The 22,184-nt window shown below is 35.8% G+C and overlaps 1 protein-coding gene across 1 annotated transcript; it reads right to left on the reverse strand.

Moving 5' to 3' along the window:
• Positions 1–1,893: 1,893 nt before the first annotated feature.
• Positions 1,894–13,737, reverse strand: LOC132097256 (myosin regulatory light chain 2, ventricular/cardiac muscle isoform-like). The gene is made up of 7 exons (XM_059502883.1): positions 13,682–13,737; positions 8,396–8,485; positions 6,432–6,507; positions 6,233–6,337; positions 3,583–3,661; positions 2,364–2,412; positions 1,894–2,133 (listed from the first exon to the last, which is right to left on the reverse strand). The coding sequence occupies exons 1-7, from the start codon at positions 13,682–13,684 to the stop codon at positions 2,029–2,031; spliced, it is 507 nt and encodes a 168-aa protein (XP_059358866.1). The 5' UTR covers positions 13,685–13,737; the 3' UTR covers positions 1,894–2,028.
• Positions 13,738–22,184: the final 8,447 nt, after the last annotated feature.

Consider the following 22,184-nt stretch of genomic DNA (forward strand, 5'->3'; position numbering starts at 1 on the left):
AAGCTGTACAGAGTGATAATTTGGTTATCTGTTGGAAATCAATTTTGTTGTGTGTTATGAAACCCTCTATGAATTATGTAAGGTTTTGTCGCCATCTAATGGTCGTACTCGCGCAGTACGTTTTATACGAACAGGATTTATTAGCAACATGACTAACTCGAATGTTATTAACTTATCTTATTTTTAGAGCGGCACAGCTATTTGTAACTCGAGTGTGTTTCTCTTCTAGTTATTTTTCCTGTACAAAAACAGTCAATTGTGCTGCTTTATATTCCGTATGTTAATGTATTATCATAATCATAAAAATAGTTTGTAGCGCAAATAGCTTTACTGTTTATTGCACCTTGTTATGCATCTAGTCATTTCAGCAAGACTAATACATTGGATGTCTCTCACAATTACAGAAAATAGCTTGCTTTGCATTGCAAAGGTTGATAAGGTTAGTATGTAGAATGTTAAAGTTTTTATAACTGATCAATAAAAAAAAGTTGCCTCAGTGTATTTTAGATTTTTTTTTTTTTTTTTGCATTAATCTTAAATGTCTTGTATATTTTTTGTAAAGGCAGTCTAATATGTTGTTTCTTATGACTCAGCAATGTCAAGCTTCTTTCTGTGCCAGTCTTTTGATATATATTCTGCATTTTATTCAAAGAGAGAGAGAGAAACTTGTCAAAAGCACTGTAGAAATCAAGGTCATTCTATGCAATTGCTAAAAAATCTTGTTGACCTGTAATTTTTCACATTTGTGAAAGGCCATGATGTGTTGTGGTTTAATCAGTGGATAATTGAGGTTATATGAATTTGTGTTTGCATAGACTGTAATGACTCACTTCAGCTGAATTTTTTGTAAAAATGTGCCTTGACTGCCTTTGAGGTTCAGGGTTGTGTTTATAACATGATCGGAGGCCTTGTAAGTACATCTCTCGGGCAGTAGGTGGCAGTAAAGACTAATGTACAGGTCTCTTCACTCTGCACAGCTTGGCTTCAGTGCCACTGAATGTGAGTTTGCCGTCTGCATTGAATGTCTGCGTACTAGTAATGGCAATAAAAGACTTGTGTTTATATTAAACACGGGAAAACAACACAATTTAGAATGTTGCACAAATAAATGACTCGTATGAGTCGGTTCTTTATAGTGAGTCAAAAACATATAACACAAGTGTAATCAGATTCCAAAATAAATGACTCTTCTGATCCTGTTCATTCTATTCTCAAATATATTACTCTTATAAGCTGTTTGTTGTATTGAATAAATCAAATAAATAAATAAAGCATGACCAGCCTGCATGAGCCATTTTGTAGTGAATCCTACAGAGCTGCCAGTGTAAATTATTTCCTGAATAAAAGACTCATTTATGCCACTTAATGAAATGTTCAAAAAGACAAGAGGAAGTTTTGAGTAATTTTCAGAAATTAAAAAAATTCCGGACTATCTTTTAAAATGGTTACTGAATCAACATCAGACTATGACTGAATTGCTACTCTACTCTTATCATGTGACAGAATCATTTATTCACTTATGTCATTCCTACAAATGCGAATGTCAATCATTAGATGAAGTGTTTGTATTCTGCTCAAAATCTGCAGCAACGTTTATCACATTGAACTTTTCTTCATTTCTGCCCACCGTATATCTTGTCTTATATTCAACATTACACCTAATTATGATGTTTACAACGTTGAATCTTAAAAATGCATTTTTATTTTACAGATGATTGTATTATTTTTCTTTAAATCAAATCACACTTGCTTCGATATCAATGTTTTTTTTTTATCTAATACAATGACATTCATACTTGTGCAAACACTGCTTGTGGCTGTTGTAAACTCAAATGAATGCAAATATGAATCATTTTACTGGGCCCTGTATATCAGTAAAATAACAAAACCAACTCCAATATTAGATGCATTTTATTCTCATTTGGTTTAATTGTTCAGTTCAGTTCTGTAAATGGGAGATTACAGCATATAGAGCAGGACAAGATTTATTGGCATACATGTGTCATGATGTTGTTGAACATGAGATATTCACTCTTGGTCCTTCTCCTCCCCATGTGTGATGATGTAGACAAGATTCTTATAGTCCAGATTACCTGCTGCGTCTGGAGGAAAAGCACTAAACATCTGCTCCATCTAAAGAGAGATGGATGAAAAATGGTATTATAATGTTTTTATGGTTGTGTGTTTAACACAGTATACAATTCACTAGTCATATTCATAATCTCTAGATAAACACAATATAATGTCACCTCCTGCTTTCTATTCACATAGAATATAAATGTCAATGTGACACGGCACAGTGCTGTCAAGGACACGGAGAGCTGAAGTGTTAGACATAAAACAAATACTATCAGCTGTCAGACCTCTTCTGGAGAAAATCGGTCCGCTTGCGTTGTCAACATCCGTGCCAAACTGTTAGGAGAGACAAACTTCAGTTTGACCTTTTGAGATAATCAAATTACTTCTGGCAAACACTTCAGACACTCAGAAATATTTAGGCATAAATTTCAGATTTTAATTACATATAGACTGAACAAAAATTATAAACGCAACACTTTAGTTTTTTCCCCCCATTTTTCATGAGCTGAACTCAAAGATCTAAGACTTTTTCTATGCACACAAAAGGCATATTTCTCTCAATTATTGTTCACAAATCTGTCTAAATCTGTGTTAGTGAGCACTTCTCCTTTGCCGAGATAATCCATCCACCTCACAGGTGTGGCATATCAAGATGCTGATTATTAATGCATGATTATTGCACAGTTGTGTCTTAGACTGGCCACAATAGAAGGCCACTCTAAAATGTGCAGTTTTATCACACAGCACAATGCCACAGATGTCACAAGTTTTGAGGGAGCATGCAGTTGGCATGCTGACTGCAGGAATGTCCACCAGAGCTGTTGTCCGTGAATTGAATGTTCATTTCTCCACCATAAGCCATCTCCAAATGCGTTTTAGAGAATTTGGCAGTACATCCAAACCTCACAACCGCAAGGAGAAGGGCTCACTAACAGAGATTTAAACAGATTTGTGAACAATATTTGAGAGTAATAGGCCTTTTGCGTACATAGAGAAAATCTTAGATGATTGAGTTCAGCTCATGACAAATGGGGGCAAAAACAAAAGTTTTGCGCTAATAATTTTGTTTAGTGTAGAATTTCCATCCATTTGGATCACACAGTTTTAATGTAAACCATTAAACCTAATATAATGCATATTTTCAGTCACACATAAATGAAACAAGTATGATTTCTGCACTCAGAAACATCACGGCATAGTATATTTTTCATTTTGAAATCAGTTTGACCTTATTCAAGTACTCACCTGTTTAATTTATGTCTAACTGAAAATTATACATCAACCTGTGTAAACCAAATGGCTTTATTTTGAATGTATACAATTTATTAATTATTATTCATATTTTTTTGAGTGCACATGCATGCAGGGTTTGAAAAGTCTATATGTAGTGCATCTTTTACTTCATTAGCTTATAAAGTCATAAGATGAAAAACAAAGCAGAATCTCTGGAGAAATGGTTTTGCAGAGAAGCAGGGCAGACTGTGTTGTTTTAATGGTACTCACAAATCCTTCCTCAAGGTCCCCTTTCCCTCTGGGTCGAACACTTTAAAGGCATTCAGAATGGTCTCCTCTGCATCGGCACCTGTTTTTTTAAAAAGAGTGCACAACAGAAACCTGACAAGAGACCTAAGTGTCTTTAAAATCCTCCTGGAATGCAATAAGACATACTTTGTACAGGATTCCTTGTGGAAATTCTATCACAATTCTGAGCTGATCCTATGGGAATCGTCATACAGGCTCATACCAGAGCTTCCAGAACATATAGTTCCTATAATGATTCCCAATAGGATCAAATGCGTCTGTAGGACTTCAGAAGGAAAGAAAATCCCTGTGTGATTTCTTGTCCACTCATGAGACTTTATTCCAAAATGCCTAGAGTTTTGTTTAAATGAAGTACAATATACAATAAGATTTTAACTCGATTATACATAAAAAAAATCTGTTGTTCTGTTTTTGAAAGAATCTCTTATGCTCACCAAGGCTGCATTTATTTTTTTATTTAAAACAGTAAAAATTTTATTATTTTGAAATATTACAATTTAAAACAACTGTTTTCAGTCGTAATATATTCTAAAATGTAATTTATTTCTGTGATGCGCAGCTGGATTTCCAGCATCATTCTTCCAGTCTTCAGAGTCACATGATCTTCAGAAATCATTCTAATATGATGATTTGCTGCTCGAAAACATTTCTGGATTTTATCAATGGTGAAAACATATTGTGCATATTTTTGTGAAAATGATGATATATTTTATTTTTGTAGATTCTTTAATGAATGGAAAGCTCAAAAGGAACAGCATAAAAAATAGAATTTACTTGTAACATTATAAATGTATTTACTGTCGCTTTTGATCAATTTAATGCATTGTTGCGAAATAGAAGTGTTTATTTTTCAAAATCTTTTTACTGACCCCAAATTTTAATTTGTAGCGTAGAATGTAAGTGAAAAAAGAAAAATATATATATATATAAATATATTATTCATTTCATTACTCAGTATACAATATACAATTTCACCCTCAAGTTAGGCACATCAACCATAACTCCTTCAAATACAGCTAGAAGCCTTGGAGTTATGATTGATGATCAGCTGACTTTCTCAGACCACATTGCTAAAACTGTCCGATCCTGCAGATTTGCTTTATTCATCATCAAGAAGATCAAGCCCTTTCTTTCGGAACATGCAGCACAACTCCTTGTTCAAGCTTTTGTTCTGTCCAGGCTGGACTATTGCAATGCCCTCTTGGCAGGTCTTCCAGCCAATTCTATCAAAGCTTTACAATTAATTTAGAACGCGGCAGCAAGATTAATTTTTAATGAGCCAAAAAGAATACATGTCACACCTCTGTTTATCAATTTGCACTGGCTTCCAATAGCTGCTCGTATAAAATTCAAGGCATTGATGTTTGCCTACAAAACTACCACTGGCTCTGCACCCATTTACCTAAATTTGTTACTTCAGACTTATGTGCCTTCTAGAAGCTTGCGTTCTGCAAGTGAACGCCGCTTGATTGTGCCATCCCAAAGAAGCACAAAGTCACTTTTACGGACTTTAATTTAAATGTTCCCTCCTGGTGGAATGACCTCCCCAACTCAATCCGAGCAGCTGAGTCCTTAGCCATCTTCAAGAATCGGCTTAAAACACATCTCTTCCATCTTTATTTGAGCCTCTAACTTTAACACTCACTATTCTAATTCTATTCTTAAAAAAAAAAAAAAAATCGAACTACTTTTCTAATCTTTCTGTATTCTATTTTCTTTTCATTTATTATGCAATTGTGTGTGTGTGTGTGTGTATGTATGTGTTTATATATATATATATATATATATATATATATATATATATATATATATATACGTATATATATATGTATATATGTGTGTAAAGACCTCTAACACTAGTTTGCTCTATTTTTTTTATTCTCTCTGTTTTCTTTATATTATTTTATTTAAAATCCCATGCTACGTGTACTGTGTTAACCTAACTGAGACTTGTTATAGCACTTATATATCATTGCTCTTTTTGTTTTTGATTGCTTCCACTGTCCTCATCTGTAAGTCGCTTTGGATAAAAGCGTCTGCTAAATGAATAAATTTAATGTAAATGTAAATATATATATATATATATATATATATAAATCGATTTTGTTTTGTATTATTTATCTTAAAAAATAAATAACTTGATCCTGTTTGATCAAGGAATGCGACTGTTCTGACTTTTTTCAGCATACATTTTTCATCTTGCATCAAAATTCTATTGTATTTATTTAACAATTTGTTTGCATTTTTGAAAATTAGAGATGGGTTCTGTTTTAATGTACCCAAGTGTACCTAAAATAAGTTTAATATACAGGTTTGTGGCTCTTAACTTTTTTAATAAATATAGTATTTGTATTATATCTGTATTCGTTGACTTGAATCGAGTACAGAAAATCGAATCAAGAATCGAAATCGAATCGATTTGAGAGCTTGTGAATCAACATCGAATCGATCTGGAACATCTGAATCGATGCCCAGCCCTAATATAGGTCTTAGTTACTTAGTGGCATGTCGAGGGCAACATAAGATAAAGATACGTGCTTTTATAATCCTGCTGGATAAATGAAAGTTTCAGAATTTCAGATTCTTAGTAACACTTCACCCCACCATTTACCTTTAAGCTTCTCCCCAAACATGGTGAGGAAGACGGTGAAGTTAATGGGTCCTGGAGCCTCCTTCAGCATCTCCTCGAGCTCCTCTTGTTTGACGTTCAGACGGCCTGCGGAGGCAGAGGTCAGAACTGCTGTCAGAGAGAAGCTTCCTCCACCAATGCAGAACGACAGTGACGTATAGCACAGATTATTACAGTCCACCTAAAGCTGCGAACGTATCCCTCAGGTCATTCTTGTCGATAAAGCCGTCTCGATTCTGGTCCATGATTGTGAAAGCCTGAGGCAAATGAAAGAGAGAGAATAAAGAGTGTGTGTGAGAGGGATGCAAAATGTAGTTTGATGGTGTTTAAGGTGTTTGTCAAAGGTGAAGCATGTCATTTCTGCACCTCTAGTGGCACCCAATGGAATTGCAAAAAATAAAAATGAGTCAGACATTTTTTCTCATTGTTGAATCAGTAGTTGACATATATATATATAGTGTTGCTTTAGCATCTTTGATGTTGATGTTTATAATTTAGTGGTCCTTTTGGAAAGCAGCATACATGACTTCTGCACTTTGACAAACTTATAACAAAACTTTTGAAAACATGTTCAAATGTTCCTCATGAGATGCGTAGAATTAAAACAGTTTGAATGCATTTTTTAAGACTCTCAATTAATTTGTTTTCACTTGAAAGTTAAACTAAAAACGAATAATTGATTAATTTATTATATATCACCATCAGGTTGTTTTAAACCTATTTGTGTTTTCTGTGCAATGTTTAAAGAGTATATATATATATATATATTTTAAACTAGTGCATCATGAAGGCGAGTCAGTGTTAATTTAGTGCTAGTTATTAGGACTACATTTTGATTTTTTTATTTATATATTATGTTTTAAATATAATGTTTTACAATGATTTTATTTTAGTGCATCAAGTTAAACTTAATGAACAATATTTCTTTAGCAACTAGCTGAAATAAAATATTAAAAACCTATTTTCCAAGGCAACATTTATCATTTTCATTTAGTAACTTGATGTGCTGTGATGTGAAATAAAAATGAAAATATATTAAAAAAAATATTATTAATATTATTATTATTATTAATAAATGAATTTATTATTACAGTTATTAATATTTTATTTTAGTTGAAGTTTATTTTATGCATGTATGTATGTATTTATTTTCAAGGTTTTAGCTTTTGTTAGTTGACTCAAACCTGTTACGTTCATGGACTTTCTGTTTCCTTATTTGGTCATCTTCCTTTTCTTGTTTTGTTAATTGATTGATCCTCACCCGTCTCCAGTTCCCTCATTACCTCCTGTGTGCTTAAATACCCAGTCTGTTTAGTTCTTCTTCGTCCGTGATTAAGTTAAGGTTTTTTGATGTAATGATGTTAATGTGTTGTATATTGTCTGTTACCTACTTCGATGTTCAGTAAACTCCTCTTTTTGATTAAGACCCTCCTCGAGTGCTTTATTCCTACGTTAGCATACACCCTTACTGTAACAAAACCCAAGACAAGCCATTTTTTATTTTTTGGTGGCATGGGCAGGTTATCTGAATAACGGTTTGTGACTCACACAAAGCTATCGGTTGACTCCAGAAGTCTTGGAATATATTTCTCAAGTCACAAGGCTTGAGAAATATATTCTAAAGGTCAGACCTCACTGTCATGCTGCTTATTTAGTGTTTTTTTTTGTTTGCCAAACTCCCTCAGTTGTGTATTTATAGTTCCTGTAATTCTGCTTCACTTGGTGTCTTTGTGTTTGTTTGTGAGAGACAGACTGAGAGAGAGAGAGAGAGACGGCTAGCATTTATCTGCACGTTCTCATCACTGCCATCTCGGATCAGCGTCATGCTTATCCTGTTTGTCGTGATCTTTTCACAGCTGCTTTGAAACCAGAGAGAACGTCTGTCCTGCTGCATTTTCCACGCAAATCTCAGGGCCCTGACAGCAGGCTGGAGTGTGTGTGAGCGAGTGTGTGTTCAGGGTGTAAATCACTCCGCTGTGCTAATCGTTACTGACACATTCTGAATTATTCACTAGCGATGATGAACACAGACATATTGAAGTCGCATACAGCAATCTCGCTGTAGATGCTCGATATCACAGTGAAGGAGTCACGATAAAGACAATTGTCACAGCAATTAAAGTCAAACGAGCGCTTGGTTTGTACCTCTTTGAACTCCTGGATCTGTGTTTGTTCAAACATGGAGAAGACATTTGAATTGGCTCCTTCTGCCCGCTTCTTTGCCTTTTTGGGTGCCTGCACAGAATAATCACATGTGGCTTGCTATATAGAAGTACACTTAGGCATGCTATTTCATTGGTGCACTTTATTCCAGCATTATTTTAGTTTAGATTCATGCTTCAAAAACCCTCTGAAATGTCTTTCCATTTGGCTGATATGAATTTTACCTCTTATTTTACTAGAAAATACACTACTGTTCAAAAGTTTGGAGTCATTATTTTGGAAAGGTATATATTTGTTTCCAGTTAGGATGCTTTAAATTGATCTAAAAGTGACAGTTAAGACATTTATAATGTTACAGATGATTGCAATTTCATATGAATGTTTGCTTTTCAACTTTCTATTCATCAAATAATACTAAAAATAAAACTGTGGTTTCCATAAAAACATGAAGCAGCACAACTGTTTTCAACATTGATAATTATCAGAAATGTTCCTTAAGCAGCAAATCAACATATTAGATTTGACAATTGCATTTTAAAATATATACAAATAAAAAACAGTTAATATTCAAATAAAAAACAATAATATTTCAGAATATTACTGTTTTTGCTGTAGTTTTAATCAAACAAATGCATCACTGGTAAGCAGAAGAGACTCCTTTCAACAGCATTTACAGACTCCAAACTTTTTTTACACCATTTAAAATGGGTTGCAAACGCCATTTCAAGTTGAATCCAATCACGCTTGTTTCTCCTACATTGAAGTCTGTTTAAATGCAAACTTTTACTGACATCTCCCGCTAAAATGCCCCATAGATCTCACACGACGACTCTCAAAGTGTACTACTAACTCAAAAATTTCTCATCAAATTCTTCCTGAGCTGCTATTCACGTTCATTTGAGCTCTTGTGTGTTTTTGCATTTCTCTTAAGGAGTTTTCGGTGTAGCATCCTCTGAGCAGTGACGTGTTGAGTGTGTGAGAGGATGTATAATTAGCCGAGAGAGCGAGGACTCAGCCTGTGGATCAGATGTGGGATTACAGACTGGCGCTGGCTGCTGACAGCCTGTTGAGAGCTAATCCCACCAAGACAGGGATTAACCGCTACTATTTACATTCCTGCCACACCATTTGGAAAACATTGCGAGATGCGTTTCTGCTCGATGACATCGCAGCTCGACAGCTGCTCGTCTGCCTTCTGTCTGGATTACAGTTGTGCTTCAACCACGAAATATGCAGAGTATTTTCAAAAGATTTTTTTTTTTAATGAACAGCATAAGTAAAACCCAGAGGAAAACGTTATTGCTCAAAGGATCATAACTCAGGGCAGATCTTATTTATGTATCAACTTTAACTATGTCTCAATAATTCCTAAGAGAAAAAAAAGATGGTTGACATACAGTAGTATAACTATAAAATTAACAATGGATAGTAACTGGACAGTAGGGATGGGCGTTTTCCTTAAATATCACATTCGAATGTTTGAGCTCACAAAAAACGAATATTCGAATATTCGTTTATTTAAATTAAGTTTAATGAGACAGACGTTATTTTTCAGCAACATTTATGGTTTCCGTCATTTTGAACAAGCTTACACACAATAAGCTTGAACATTACACATCGTGTTTTGTAGCTGAAAACCTTTAACAATGCGTGCAAACAAACAAAAGTACAGATTAAAAGCAAAAAAAAAAAAATGAAAAAAGAAAAAACGTAAAGCAGCCTGCAGTAATTAGAACGTAGCCTTTACACTTAACTTTAAAACTTTTAATCTGTCAGCAAACCTTTTTTTTTTTTTCTATTGTTTTACATGTTCTTTGTTAAGAAATAAGGGCATGTAAACATGATCGGGGGAAAGTCGGCTCCTTAGTCTGTTAACAATAAGGCCGGCCGTGGAGAAAACGCGCTCTGACGGCACAGACGTTGGCGGGACACACAAATAATAACGCTGTGCTAAGCGAATAAGTTTTGTGAAGCGCTTCGTGTTTTCGTTTCACCACTGAATGGGATCCTCATCTGGTGGAATAAGAACTGTTCCCACTCGTCTCGGCTGGACTCTCTGTAATCATCGCTGGAGAACTGGCTCAGCCTTTTCCGACGAGTGGGCATTGCATCTTCTTCATCGTGGCGGCTGCATCCGCTCCACTCGCATCAAGGAAAATAATGTTCTGATAATGTTCAAAAAAGGTTTTTTTTCTTACTTCTCTCATGTTTTCATTGAGAAACCTGAGATGTTTGTGCCGAGGGTCTAGGGCAGACGCAAGAAGAGGAGTTTTCACTGCATTCTCCAAGTTAGCGGTGTTTATTCGTTGCTTGAGAGATGCCGCAACAATGTTCTTGGATCACTTTCTGTGATTCTCCACGGCATATTTGAAGTACTGTAGAAGACCGCAGTTCTGAGGGGCCGTTCACATATCGTGTCTTTTGCGTGCTCAAGTTCGTTATTTCCAATGTAGGCGCGCGGTATGCACGGAAGCGACTCGGTCGCGATGCGCACGCGGTGTGACGCGCCCGTTTTTTCCAGGCGCGTCCGCACCGCATCGAGTTAAAAACGTCTCAACTTTTCAGAATGCGCAAGCGCACTGCAGGTCATGTGACAAGAACTAAATATTCAGCTTCATCCTTTCCTGTAACAACGTTGAAAGCTCAGCCAAGATGAAGGAACAGCTGATCATAGCTGTATATGGATTGCCATTTTGAAATGCATTTAGTAGTAGATGCTACTGAAAGCGATTTTTTTGTGCTGCAAATCCATTTATCCTTTGCTGAAATTTCCGCGTCTTCATGAAGAGAGCACGTCATTGTTGCTTAGCAACGGCAGACGCCTCAGCAGCGCTTCTGCCTGAGCGCTTTGGAAAGAAGGAGAAAGCGGCGCGCCTAAAAACGCGTGGAAAACGCTGGGCGCGCCGCTTTCTCCTTCTTTCCAAAGAAGATATGTGAACGGCCCCTTATTCATTCATTAATTATTTTTTGCTTGCATGCATCTTCAAATATGCCGTGGAGAATCACAGAGAGTGACCAAATTAGGTTTTATTGTGAACTTTATTTTTTTATTTATTGTAAATAAAAATGCACAGTAGTGAAGTATTTTTACTCTGCTGTAAAAGTACTTTTGAAGTGTCAGTAATTTATCAGTAATTTATAATTCAAAACATAATATTGTACTCTTTTACTGCACTACATTTCATATTAAATATCATTTGATACTTAATTAAATTAGAAATCTATTACTTTCTTACTTTTTCTTACCAAGTAAATGTAGTTCAAAGATTACTTGAGTATAAGAAAGTAGTACATTTTTTAATGTTCTCAAGTACTAAAGGTAAAAAAAACAACAACTTTGATTTTTGAAATGTAGTGCAGTAAAAAGGATGACATTATGCTTTTTTCGAATGTAATGAAGTAAATTTGTCCAAAGATAAACTACAGATAGTTTTTTCCATTTACTTGAGTAAAGTAAAAGTACTTCACTACTGTCCACCTCTGATTATCAGAATTATCAATGTTGTACTGCCAAATATTTTTTTGGAAACTGCGATACTTTTTTTCAGGATTCTTTGATGAATGAAAAGTTTAAAAGAACAGCATTTATTCAAAATATAAATATTTTCTAACCATATCAATCTTTGCTATTACTTCTTAACAACTTGCTGAATAAAAGTTTTAATTTCTTTTCAAAAAAAAAAAAAAGACACTTCCACACTTTTGAACTTTGGTGTATATTGTTTGAAAATATTTCTATTTAAATAAATGCTCTTCTCATGGGCCTCGCTAGGCTGTTTTTAGGGGGTCTATAGTTTCAGTCCCCTTTAAATTTCATATGAAAATGGTAGCAGACTTCGATCAGTTCCTTGGTTAGAGCATTTTTCAATCCACACATTCTGCAGAGCGAGAAACAGAGGAGGTGTGTGTTTATCAATAGAGTGTAATAATATCTGCATCTGTGCAGTTCATTGTCATAAATGCAGTTTACAAAATATCATTGGGGGAGCAATCAGTTTTCCATTTCCTGTAAAGTTTTCACTGTGTTCACCCCTTATAACACCACAGCTGTTTCCTCCAGCTAAAATGAAGCCTATAAAATATATAAACACATACTATATAAAACGATCATGTTGCCATTTTTATTTGAAAATGTAACTTTCAATATAAAACATATTAATTACAGTGCATGTGGCAAATAGGTTTGCATACCTGAGCTAAAGAAAGAGGGTTTTACTAGAAATCCAAACAGTAACATTTTGTGTTTGTAGAATAAACAGGTGTGTGTGTGATCAGGATTCAGGAAGACTACTCATATCTTATACCAGAGGAATACAATAAGTTGCAAAATGCTATAAGTTTAGTTTACCACCTTATCCTATTAGATAATTATTTTTAATTATTATACCCTCATTGGGGGCTGAGCCCCCCTAAAACGAAAATCTTAGAATCACCCCTGGCTCTTCTTTTTAACTTTTTATTCATCAAAAAATCTAGAAAAAACTGAAACAGTTTCCAGCACTGATAATAAATCACTATATCAGAAAGATTTCTGAAGATCATGTGACTGGAGTAATGATGCTGAAAATACAGCTGCACATCACAGGAATAAATTATATTTGAATGTATATTAAAATAGAAAAACATTATTTTACATCATAAAAATATTTCACAAAATATATATATATTTTTTCTGTGTTTTTGATCAAATAAATGCAGCCTTGATGAGCATAAGAATCTCTTATAAAGATTAAAAATCGTTCTGATCCCAAACTTTTGACTGGTAGTGATTATATAATTACTTTATTAGCACAATGTGATAGTAGTTTAAAGATATTTTTTCTAAAAGGTTACTTGGGTCTTTTTCATATAAAATAAATTAAATAAAATAAAACACATTTTAAGCAAAAAGGCCTTCATTTGCTCTCATTACTCTGTAGGAGAAACAGTTGAAATATTAATACTATTATAAATAGATGAGTCACCTGTCTCCTTTTGCAATTTTTGGCTAAAGAAAATGTTTGTATCTATCTTTGAGAACAGAAACGGTTTACTTTTCATGTATTTATTTGTAGAAAATGAAATGAATAAAACATCAGGAACTGGATGAATCAGATGTAAGTGGCTCTGATGAAGCAGACTTAAACTTCAGACTCAAACACTGACAGGAGGAAATCAACAAATTTTTCATCTTCATTCGGATGCATCAAGAGAATATTGAATTAAATGTCTACTTATAATCAAAGACAGAGTAAATCAATGAATAACTGTATGACAAAGCAAACTCACCATAATTGTAACTCTTGAATTCAGGAGACAAAGCGCGAATGATTTCAGACAGGGTGGAAATGCTGATTTTAATATATATAACCTCATTTACCTCTGACTGTCTATAAATACAACCTCATGCGCTTCACCAGGTAGCCAATTGTCGACTTCATAAGTTATTATAAGAATCCTGATTAAAGGGGTTTAATCCAGGAGACAGGGGGCTTCAACTCAGAACAGATGATAGAACTTTCCTAAACCTGGAATGTGTGATTGACAGCGGCTTTAATGCTGTTTCTCAGTATTTGTAGGTTCATTATGTGATATTTAGTTGGAAACAAATGGATTAGAAGCTCAGGTTTTGAATATTTAGACATGTAAGTGTCACTATCTTCATCATTTTTTATATAATTTGTGGTGGATGGATGAAGGCGGCGCTCTTCGAGGAACCTGCAGTGTTATTTTAGTATATTAAAGGGTACATAACATACACAGTTTCACCTAACCTCATGTTAATCTTGAGTACCTATAGAGTAGTACTGCATCCTTCATATATCCAAAAAGTCTTTAGCTTTATCATATTTGTAAATGAAAAATACAGCTTTCCGAATCTTTCCGCAAAAAGCCGAGCTCCTGGAGGATCCTGGAGGATTTTATAATACAAAATTATAAAAAATAGCAGATATCACTATATCTATGTTATATATATTTTTTAGTTGTGTACTTACATTATCCCGAAAGTTTCCACGAACTTTCAAATCCAGAGAAAATTATAGTTTAATTAGAAGACACGGCACGTTTCTTTATTTCCGTTTTGTCGCCCGTCTATGGCGTCATATAAACTTTGACCCCTCTAGTTTATCTAACTTCCTGCGGAACCGCCAAAAACAAAGGTGAACAGAAGCAAAGACGAGACGAAGAAGAAAAAGTAGTAGCTAGTCTTGATCGAGACTATTATATTTTATATTTATATTGTTTATATTCGTATTTATACTTCAATCAATAACTTAGTTATGGATCATGATTATGCTTTGCCTGCACGTTCTGTGAAGCGCAAATGTACGGGTGAAATAAATGACCCGAGAAGGTTTTGGGACGAAGAACAAACAAGACACGGGTAAATATTGGAGTTGCATTTCCAAGATAGAGAGAGCTTCGTGACAAGCTGAAACTACAGAGAGATGTTTGCATTCTAATAAACAGGTATGCATCCATTCAGCTAACTGTATCTATCCGTATATTTTGTGAAACGATGATGTCTTGTGTAAAACCCAGACGGATTAGCTCTCATGTAGAGTATAATGTAAATCTACATGTGTTCTATATCTAGCTGGATAAAGTAGCTTTTTTTAACATATATTGTGTTTTATGCATATATTACTACTAGCTAGATGGAATATTGATTTGATAGGGGTCAGATAATTCATATATCTCTCCGTTCGAAAAGACGTGATTGTCAAAATACTAGGCTGCTGCTGCTGTAGGTGAAGGGAGACCGCTGACAGACCAGGCTCTTGTCTTCATGACAACAATATCTATACTTCATGTTGAACATAAATATAAAGCCTACTGATAAAGGACACCGTCAACAGTATTGACGGCAAAATAGACGATGTTTGACAGGTGCAATATTTGAAAATCGATAATTATTTATTTATTTTTTAAATTACATTTATATCTGAATTTATGTCAACCTATAGACTTCAAACATCAAAATGTCATGAATTAATATGTATTTGTGTACAAAATTACATATAAACATATTTTCCTATTATATTTTGCCTGGAAACGCTTCCAACACACGTGCGTGTCGCGTGACAAATAGGCGTCGGTTCTATTTCTAGCAAGCACGCGTTTTCCGCGCGCCTTGAGCCGGGCCTGGGCCGCGCGGCTCACGCAGGCAGTCTGCAAGCTCTAACCTATTAACATGGGAGCCGAATTAAAAACTGACACGCCACGCATCTGAGACGCTTGGCCACGCTTCCAGTGTGTCACCGGCCTCAGTTAAAATGAGTGAGGAATGTGGGGAGCGACAGAGCGCGTGTTCCAATGAACAACAACTCCCATGAGCCTACGCTCTTTCCCGACGTCATCAAAGTACGTCTTATGTTATTATTTTGATTGATGAACCCTGGTGGCCAAAAATTCCATACTGTGCGTTTAACATATCTTCACTTATGTGGTGATTTCCAACAAAATACAGAAATCTGATGCAATTGTACTTGACATGAATGGGGTCTTTTATCACAGGGACGGCTCCATGTTTTAATAGCAAACGATGTGTATGGAGCCAAAAGAGTCTCAATAAAGATAAATGCACACACTACATTCACATATGCACACACAGGATTCATAAATACAAAAACAGGATACACAAATGCGCACAAAATTTACAAATGCACACACAAAATTTAAAAAGCACAGAAGATTCACAAATGCATACAAAATTCAGAAATGCACACAAAATTCAGAAATACACACACAATTCAGAAATGCAAACAACATTTACAAATGCGCTCAAGATTCACAAATGCACAGGACAAGATTCAGAAATGTATTTCTGATGCACACACACATATATCTTGATTTACAAACTGCTTGCGATCTGTGAACTTCACTGCATTTGTGTGTGAATTTTGAGACTCCCCTGACTTGGCTCGACACACAAATGCCTTTTTTTAAACAGGGAATGATCTGCAACCAATCAGATATCTCCCTTCTTTTAGCCAATCACATGAACGCGTTCACACAGCGTGATATGCCTGTGGTGCGGCATATTATAGCCTACTTATTTATGAAATTGTATGAAAATACAGATGTTTAGATTACAATTCAGATTTATTTTTTATTATTTTTTACAAAATATAAATTTAAAAATGTGTCCATACATATAGCCCAGTGACTGCAGAAAAAAAGTTAACCATGGATTCATAGGCAATTATTTCATTTTATTGAAATATTTTAATGAAAGTAAAAAAGATTTTTACACCTTTTTGAATATTTAAATATATCTAAATATTCTTTTGGATGCAATATAGAAGTCACTTTAACTATAATATTCGGTCCCTACATGAAGAGAGAGTCAGTGGTCCGCTGCGAGAGGAAAGTGACTCTCCGACTGCGAAAAGTGGGTCTCCGGCTGCGAGAGGAAAGTGAGTCGTTCGCTTAGAAAAGTAAGTTGATCGCTGCGTGAGGAAAGTGAATCGTTCGCTGAGGAAAGTGAGTCGTTCGCTGCATGACTCGTGAGGAAAGTGAATCGTTCACTGCGTGAGGAAAATGAGTCGTTCGCTGCGAGAGGAAAGTGACTCTCCGGCTGCGGAAAGTGAGTCTCCTGCTGCGCAAAGTGGGTGTCCGGCTGCGCAAAGTGGGTGTCCGGCTGTGCAAAGTGGGTCGCCGGCTGCGTGAGGTAAGTGAGTCGTTCGCTGCGTGAGGAAAGTGAATCGTTCGCTGAGGAAAGTGAGTCGTTCGCTGCGTGAGGAAAGTGAGTTGTTCGCTGAGGAAAGTGAGTCGTTCGCTGATTGGCTTATAAGTAAACATTCTTGTGATTGGCTAAAACAAGGGAGATATCTGATTGGTTGCAGATCATTCCCTGTTTAAAAAAAGCCATTTGTGTGTCGAGCCAAGTCAGGGGAGTCTCAAAATTCACACACAAATGCAGTGAAGTTCACAGACCGCAAGCAGTTTGTAAATCAAGATATATGTGTGTGTGCATCAGAAATACATTTCTGAATCTTGTCCTGTGCATTTGTGAATCTTGAGCGCATTTGTAAATGTTGTTTGCATTTCTGAATTGTGTGTGTATTTCTGAATTTTGTGTGCATTTCTGAATTTTGTGTGCATTTGTGAATCTTCTGTGCTTTTTAAATTTTGTGTGTGCATTTGTGAATTTTGTGCGCATTTGTGTATCCTGTGTGTGTATTTATGAATTATGTGTGTGCATGTATGAATCCTATGTGTGCATATGTGAATGTAGTGTGTGCATTTATCTTTATTGAGACTCTTTTGGCTCCATAGATGTGCAAATCCAGCGTCAACTTGGGCCTTGTTTATAAAACATTGGTCACTCAAATGACCAGAACACACAAACGCACTTGATAGTTGCTGCCCTGGAAAAACAAACTGTATCCACTGTTCATGTAACGCTGGGTTCTTGGGGAAGCTGAACAAGGTAAACTTTCCCTCACATCCAAAAACGCACTTATTTGGAGGCATTCTAGAACAAATCCTACGCAGCGCTGCCGACGATTTTGAAGCGCGTTGATGTGCGCGGTCTCGCTCTCCTCTGGTCAATGTGTGTGTGCGGGCGCGCTTTTCCCAGAGAAATGCTCATATAAGGAATTCCGCTCTCGTCTACGTCATTAGATCCACGATCGAAAAAAAAAAAACAGCCAAAACTTGTACCAACCCGGAAGTAAGATTTTCGGCATAGAAATTCTCAGTCATTCTTCTAACTTTTTTTTTTAACAACTTTGGCCATGTTTAGCATGAGAATCCATCTCTTTAAAACTGTGAACAACTCTGAATACACGAAACACAATTGTACCCCCCCCCCCCCCCAAACAGTTTAGTAAACTTGATCTATTTTATAAATTCTATTTTATTTATATTTAATATTTTGAATTAGTTATTATATTTATATTTTTTATTAATGTTTTGAATACATTTTAACGTTTTAGTACTTCTAATGTGCATTTTTTTGGTCATTTTTATTATTACTTTTTAAAAAATATGACTATAGTTTTATTCATTTTTATTTCAGTTTTAGTTATTTACTTAGTTCAACTAAATGAAAATGAGAAATGTTGCTTTGGGAACTAGCTAAAATAAAATACATTTAAGTTAATTTTATATTTTATTTAATTCATATCATGTATTTCAAGTCATCTTAATGGCTTTAGTTTTACAGTAGTTAAAGGAGCTATGTGGAGGTTTTTACTTAAAAAAAATCTTTAAGATAGAGTTTTCATTTGTACATGTATGAGCCAACCATGATGTAAAAAAAAGAATGACACCTCGACTGTCCACCACGGTTTCCTCTATCAGCCTGTAGGCTCAATTGTGTGTGGAGGAGTCGGCCCGAATTGGCGCGAAAATTCACAAAATGTGACGTCATGCGCGTTCTCGTCTACTTGGGCTTACAACCGTACGGCACGCCAGCCATTATAGTAAGCAGAGGCAATAATGTTTTCAAATGGACTCAGCGGATGGAAAGAAGCGACCAGCCTCCAGCACAATTCAGACACCCACGGACACTCCTCGTAAGTTAAAAAAAAGAGCGTGCGCACTGAGAACGAGCATGAGACTGGCTGCAGTTCCTCTAACGGCCACTGGTGTCAGTAACGGTTAGAAATTTCAGAACCTACGCAATGCTCCTTTAAATATAACTAGGTCGCGTCCGAAATCGCATACTTCCATACTATATAGTAGGCGAAAAACAGTATGCGAAGCCAGTAGTATGTCCGAATTCTTAGTATTCGAAAAACAGTAGGCGAAATGTACCCGGATGGCCTACTACTTCCGCCCGAATTCCGTAGTATGCGTAGGATGGACACTACTCTATCCCATGAGGCCACGGGAGACAGTGTTGCCAGACGTACGATAATTATCGTATTTGTACGATAATTTTCACCTCTGTACGATGTACGATCAATAATGAAAAAAATCCCGTAATGTACGATAATTTCAGAATTTTATGAAAATTTAAATGGTGGTAGTTGCAGTCATAGGGCTTCTTTACTCATACACGAAATCGGCTCATTACAGACACTCTAAATGCATTCGTGTGCACCTCAGAGTGTGTTAAGAATGCTGGAGGGTGCCCTGCTTTAAAGCCAACGAGCACTAGTTGCGGTCCATGACAGAAAGAACCCCTTCAACATCTGGCAACACGCAGGATTCCGATGACAGCGGCTCAGATGTGGAGTTAACTGCACCACGCAGAAACAGCTAAATTCCTTCTTAACTGGATGCGACAAAGCAAGTGTTAAAATCATTTAAATATGTTTTAATATGCGCCACGCCCGAGACAGTCACTGAAAATAATGGGATAGTATTTTGTCTCACTGCTTCCGTCCAACAATACGCCTTATCTATTGTGGTAATTTGCAGGTCGTGTCGAAATGTTGTTGGTTTAGAATAGATAAATAACTCTTTTGACTCGTGTACGATAATTTTCTTCCAAATACGATAATTTTGAACTTCTGGTACGATACTTGGGCATTTCCAATCTGGCAACACTGACGGGAGAGGACTCGTCATACTCACATTCGAAAATAACGGAAAATCGTGACGCCGCTGTTTTGAAGTGTAAGTACCTGTTCATTGTGATTAAAGTGTAACGTTACTTGTTTAACATAATCCAAGTAAACGACTGACTTGTTAAAGTTTTACACATTGTAAACTGATGAGACTATTTTGTAAATTGAGTTTAAAAATATGTTTAATAATCATTATCGATCAGAGGCTATGCCTCAGCTTGTTAATGCTGCTTTCTACGAGTTAATTTACATTTTACTAGTGTTGATAAAAATTGTTGGATAACTTAACTTAATAGGTGCCTCAGTTTGATCATAAATCATCAGTAATGTGTAAATCCTGTTCTGATGTTACAGAGACTGATGAAACCCTACTCACTGGAAAGCATAATTATTCAGTAAGTATATAAATTAAATTTAATCTTAACTACACACACTCTTTACATGTATTTATGTTAGGATCATCACTGATTTATGCTGTTTTTTTTTTTATAATATGAATTTCCAGGTATTTCCAGTTGCTATTTTGTCAGTTGCAAAGTGCTTAATAGCAAATAACTTTTGTAGCAGTTGTGTGCATGCACACTGATTTTGCAGCAGTTTCCAGTTGTTTTTAGACAAGCAACATCTTAACATCTGAAGAATGTTGTCTTGAGAATGGGTGCCACACTTTAGAGAAATACCCATACACCAAGTCACATTTAAAATTATTCTCTCTATTTATTTTTCATTTCTACATGGATAAGAGCACAAAGCTTCAGACAAAACCACATTAACATTTTCATAAAGTAGTATAATAGAGCTTAAAGCAACACCAAAAGGGAATTTCTTAAGACGTTTCTATAATAATGTCAGGAAAATAAACTTCAGCAGTTACAGTTCAGTAACTGTATGTGTACAAGATGAGGACTTTACATTTGGGTATCAAAAATGAGTGAAAAACAGTGGAAATCTAAAATTTACCCCAGGGATACAGTAATACAATTGTAAAATTAAACTTGTAAATATGTTGGTATGATATGTTATGTGATATGTTGCTAGATTTTTAAATAACTGTAATATTAATTCCCAGTTATGAGTGTAATATATTTATGTGTATATATAAATACACGTTTAAATGTAACTATTTACATGTGTATTTATACATATTTATGTGATTTTATAGTGTGTATATATATATATTTCTTAAATAACTAATATATGTATATCTCGATTTGACAGTCTTAAAATTACCTTCATAACTTACAGAAGCTTAAACAATAGCACTATGAGAACATGAACCGATTTGCAGAGTCTTAACCTGTTCAACTGTCCTACAGGTAATCCTGCTCTTGAAGAGCTGCACACGGTCGTCTGGTGTGACACAGCTGTGCTCAGATTGTCCCACACATGCTCTCCTGTGCTGGCTTCTGTGTTTTGAGGTTCCAGTGTATCATCGTCATGATCCTCTACAATTTGTGGATCCGCAATGTCCTCATTCAGAAGACGGAGGTTGTGGAGCACTGCACAGCATGCAACAACATCTGGCACAAAGACAGGACTCACTTCCAGGGCCTTGAAGAAGAAGAAGAAGATGGAGCACAGCTTGTCTTCATCATCCTGAAGGCTCTCTCAACAATGTTCTGTGCACAAGCATCATTGGTGTTGAATCAAACCTGTGCAGGATTCTGTTCAGTCTCTCTGTATGGAGTGATGATGCAGATGTGTGCACTCAAACAAGGATACCCACCATCTCCCAGGATGTGTTTTCCTGCAGGTGGATACAGGCCTTCAGTGTAAATAGAGCTGTTCTGCAGCACCCTGGCATCATACACAGACCCGGGACACTCAACAAACATATCAAGGTACTTCCCCTGGTGGTGACCTTCAGCTGAACAGAATGAAACTGCTTCCTGTTGAAATAACATTGGGCTTCACTTGCTGGAGGTTCAATTTGTATGTGACAGCCATCTATTGTGCCAGCTACCAGAAGAAAAGCTGCTTCCACTGCCTGTCATCTGTGGTGGAGAAGGCAATCAGCCTCTCCATAAAATCCCCATGACTGACCTGCTCATTCTGTGCACAATGTTATGCAGCTCTTGGATGTCAAAGGCCATTGACAGCAGCCTGTATGATGCTGTTCGCAGTCTGTAAATATGTAGTTTTTGTTTTTTAGAATAAAATTTCAATAGGTTACACATTTTTGCTGATATATCTATCTATATCTATATCTATATCTATATATATATATATATATATATATATATATATATATATATATATATGTGTGT

The sequence above is a fragment of the Carassius carassius genome, chromosome 21 (genome assembly GCF_963082965.1).
Source record: "Carassius carassius chromosome 21, fCarCar2.1, whole genome shotgun sequence".
NCBI lineage: Eukaryota > Metazoa > Chordata > Actinopteri > Cypriniformes > Cyprinidae > Carassius > Carassius carassius.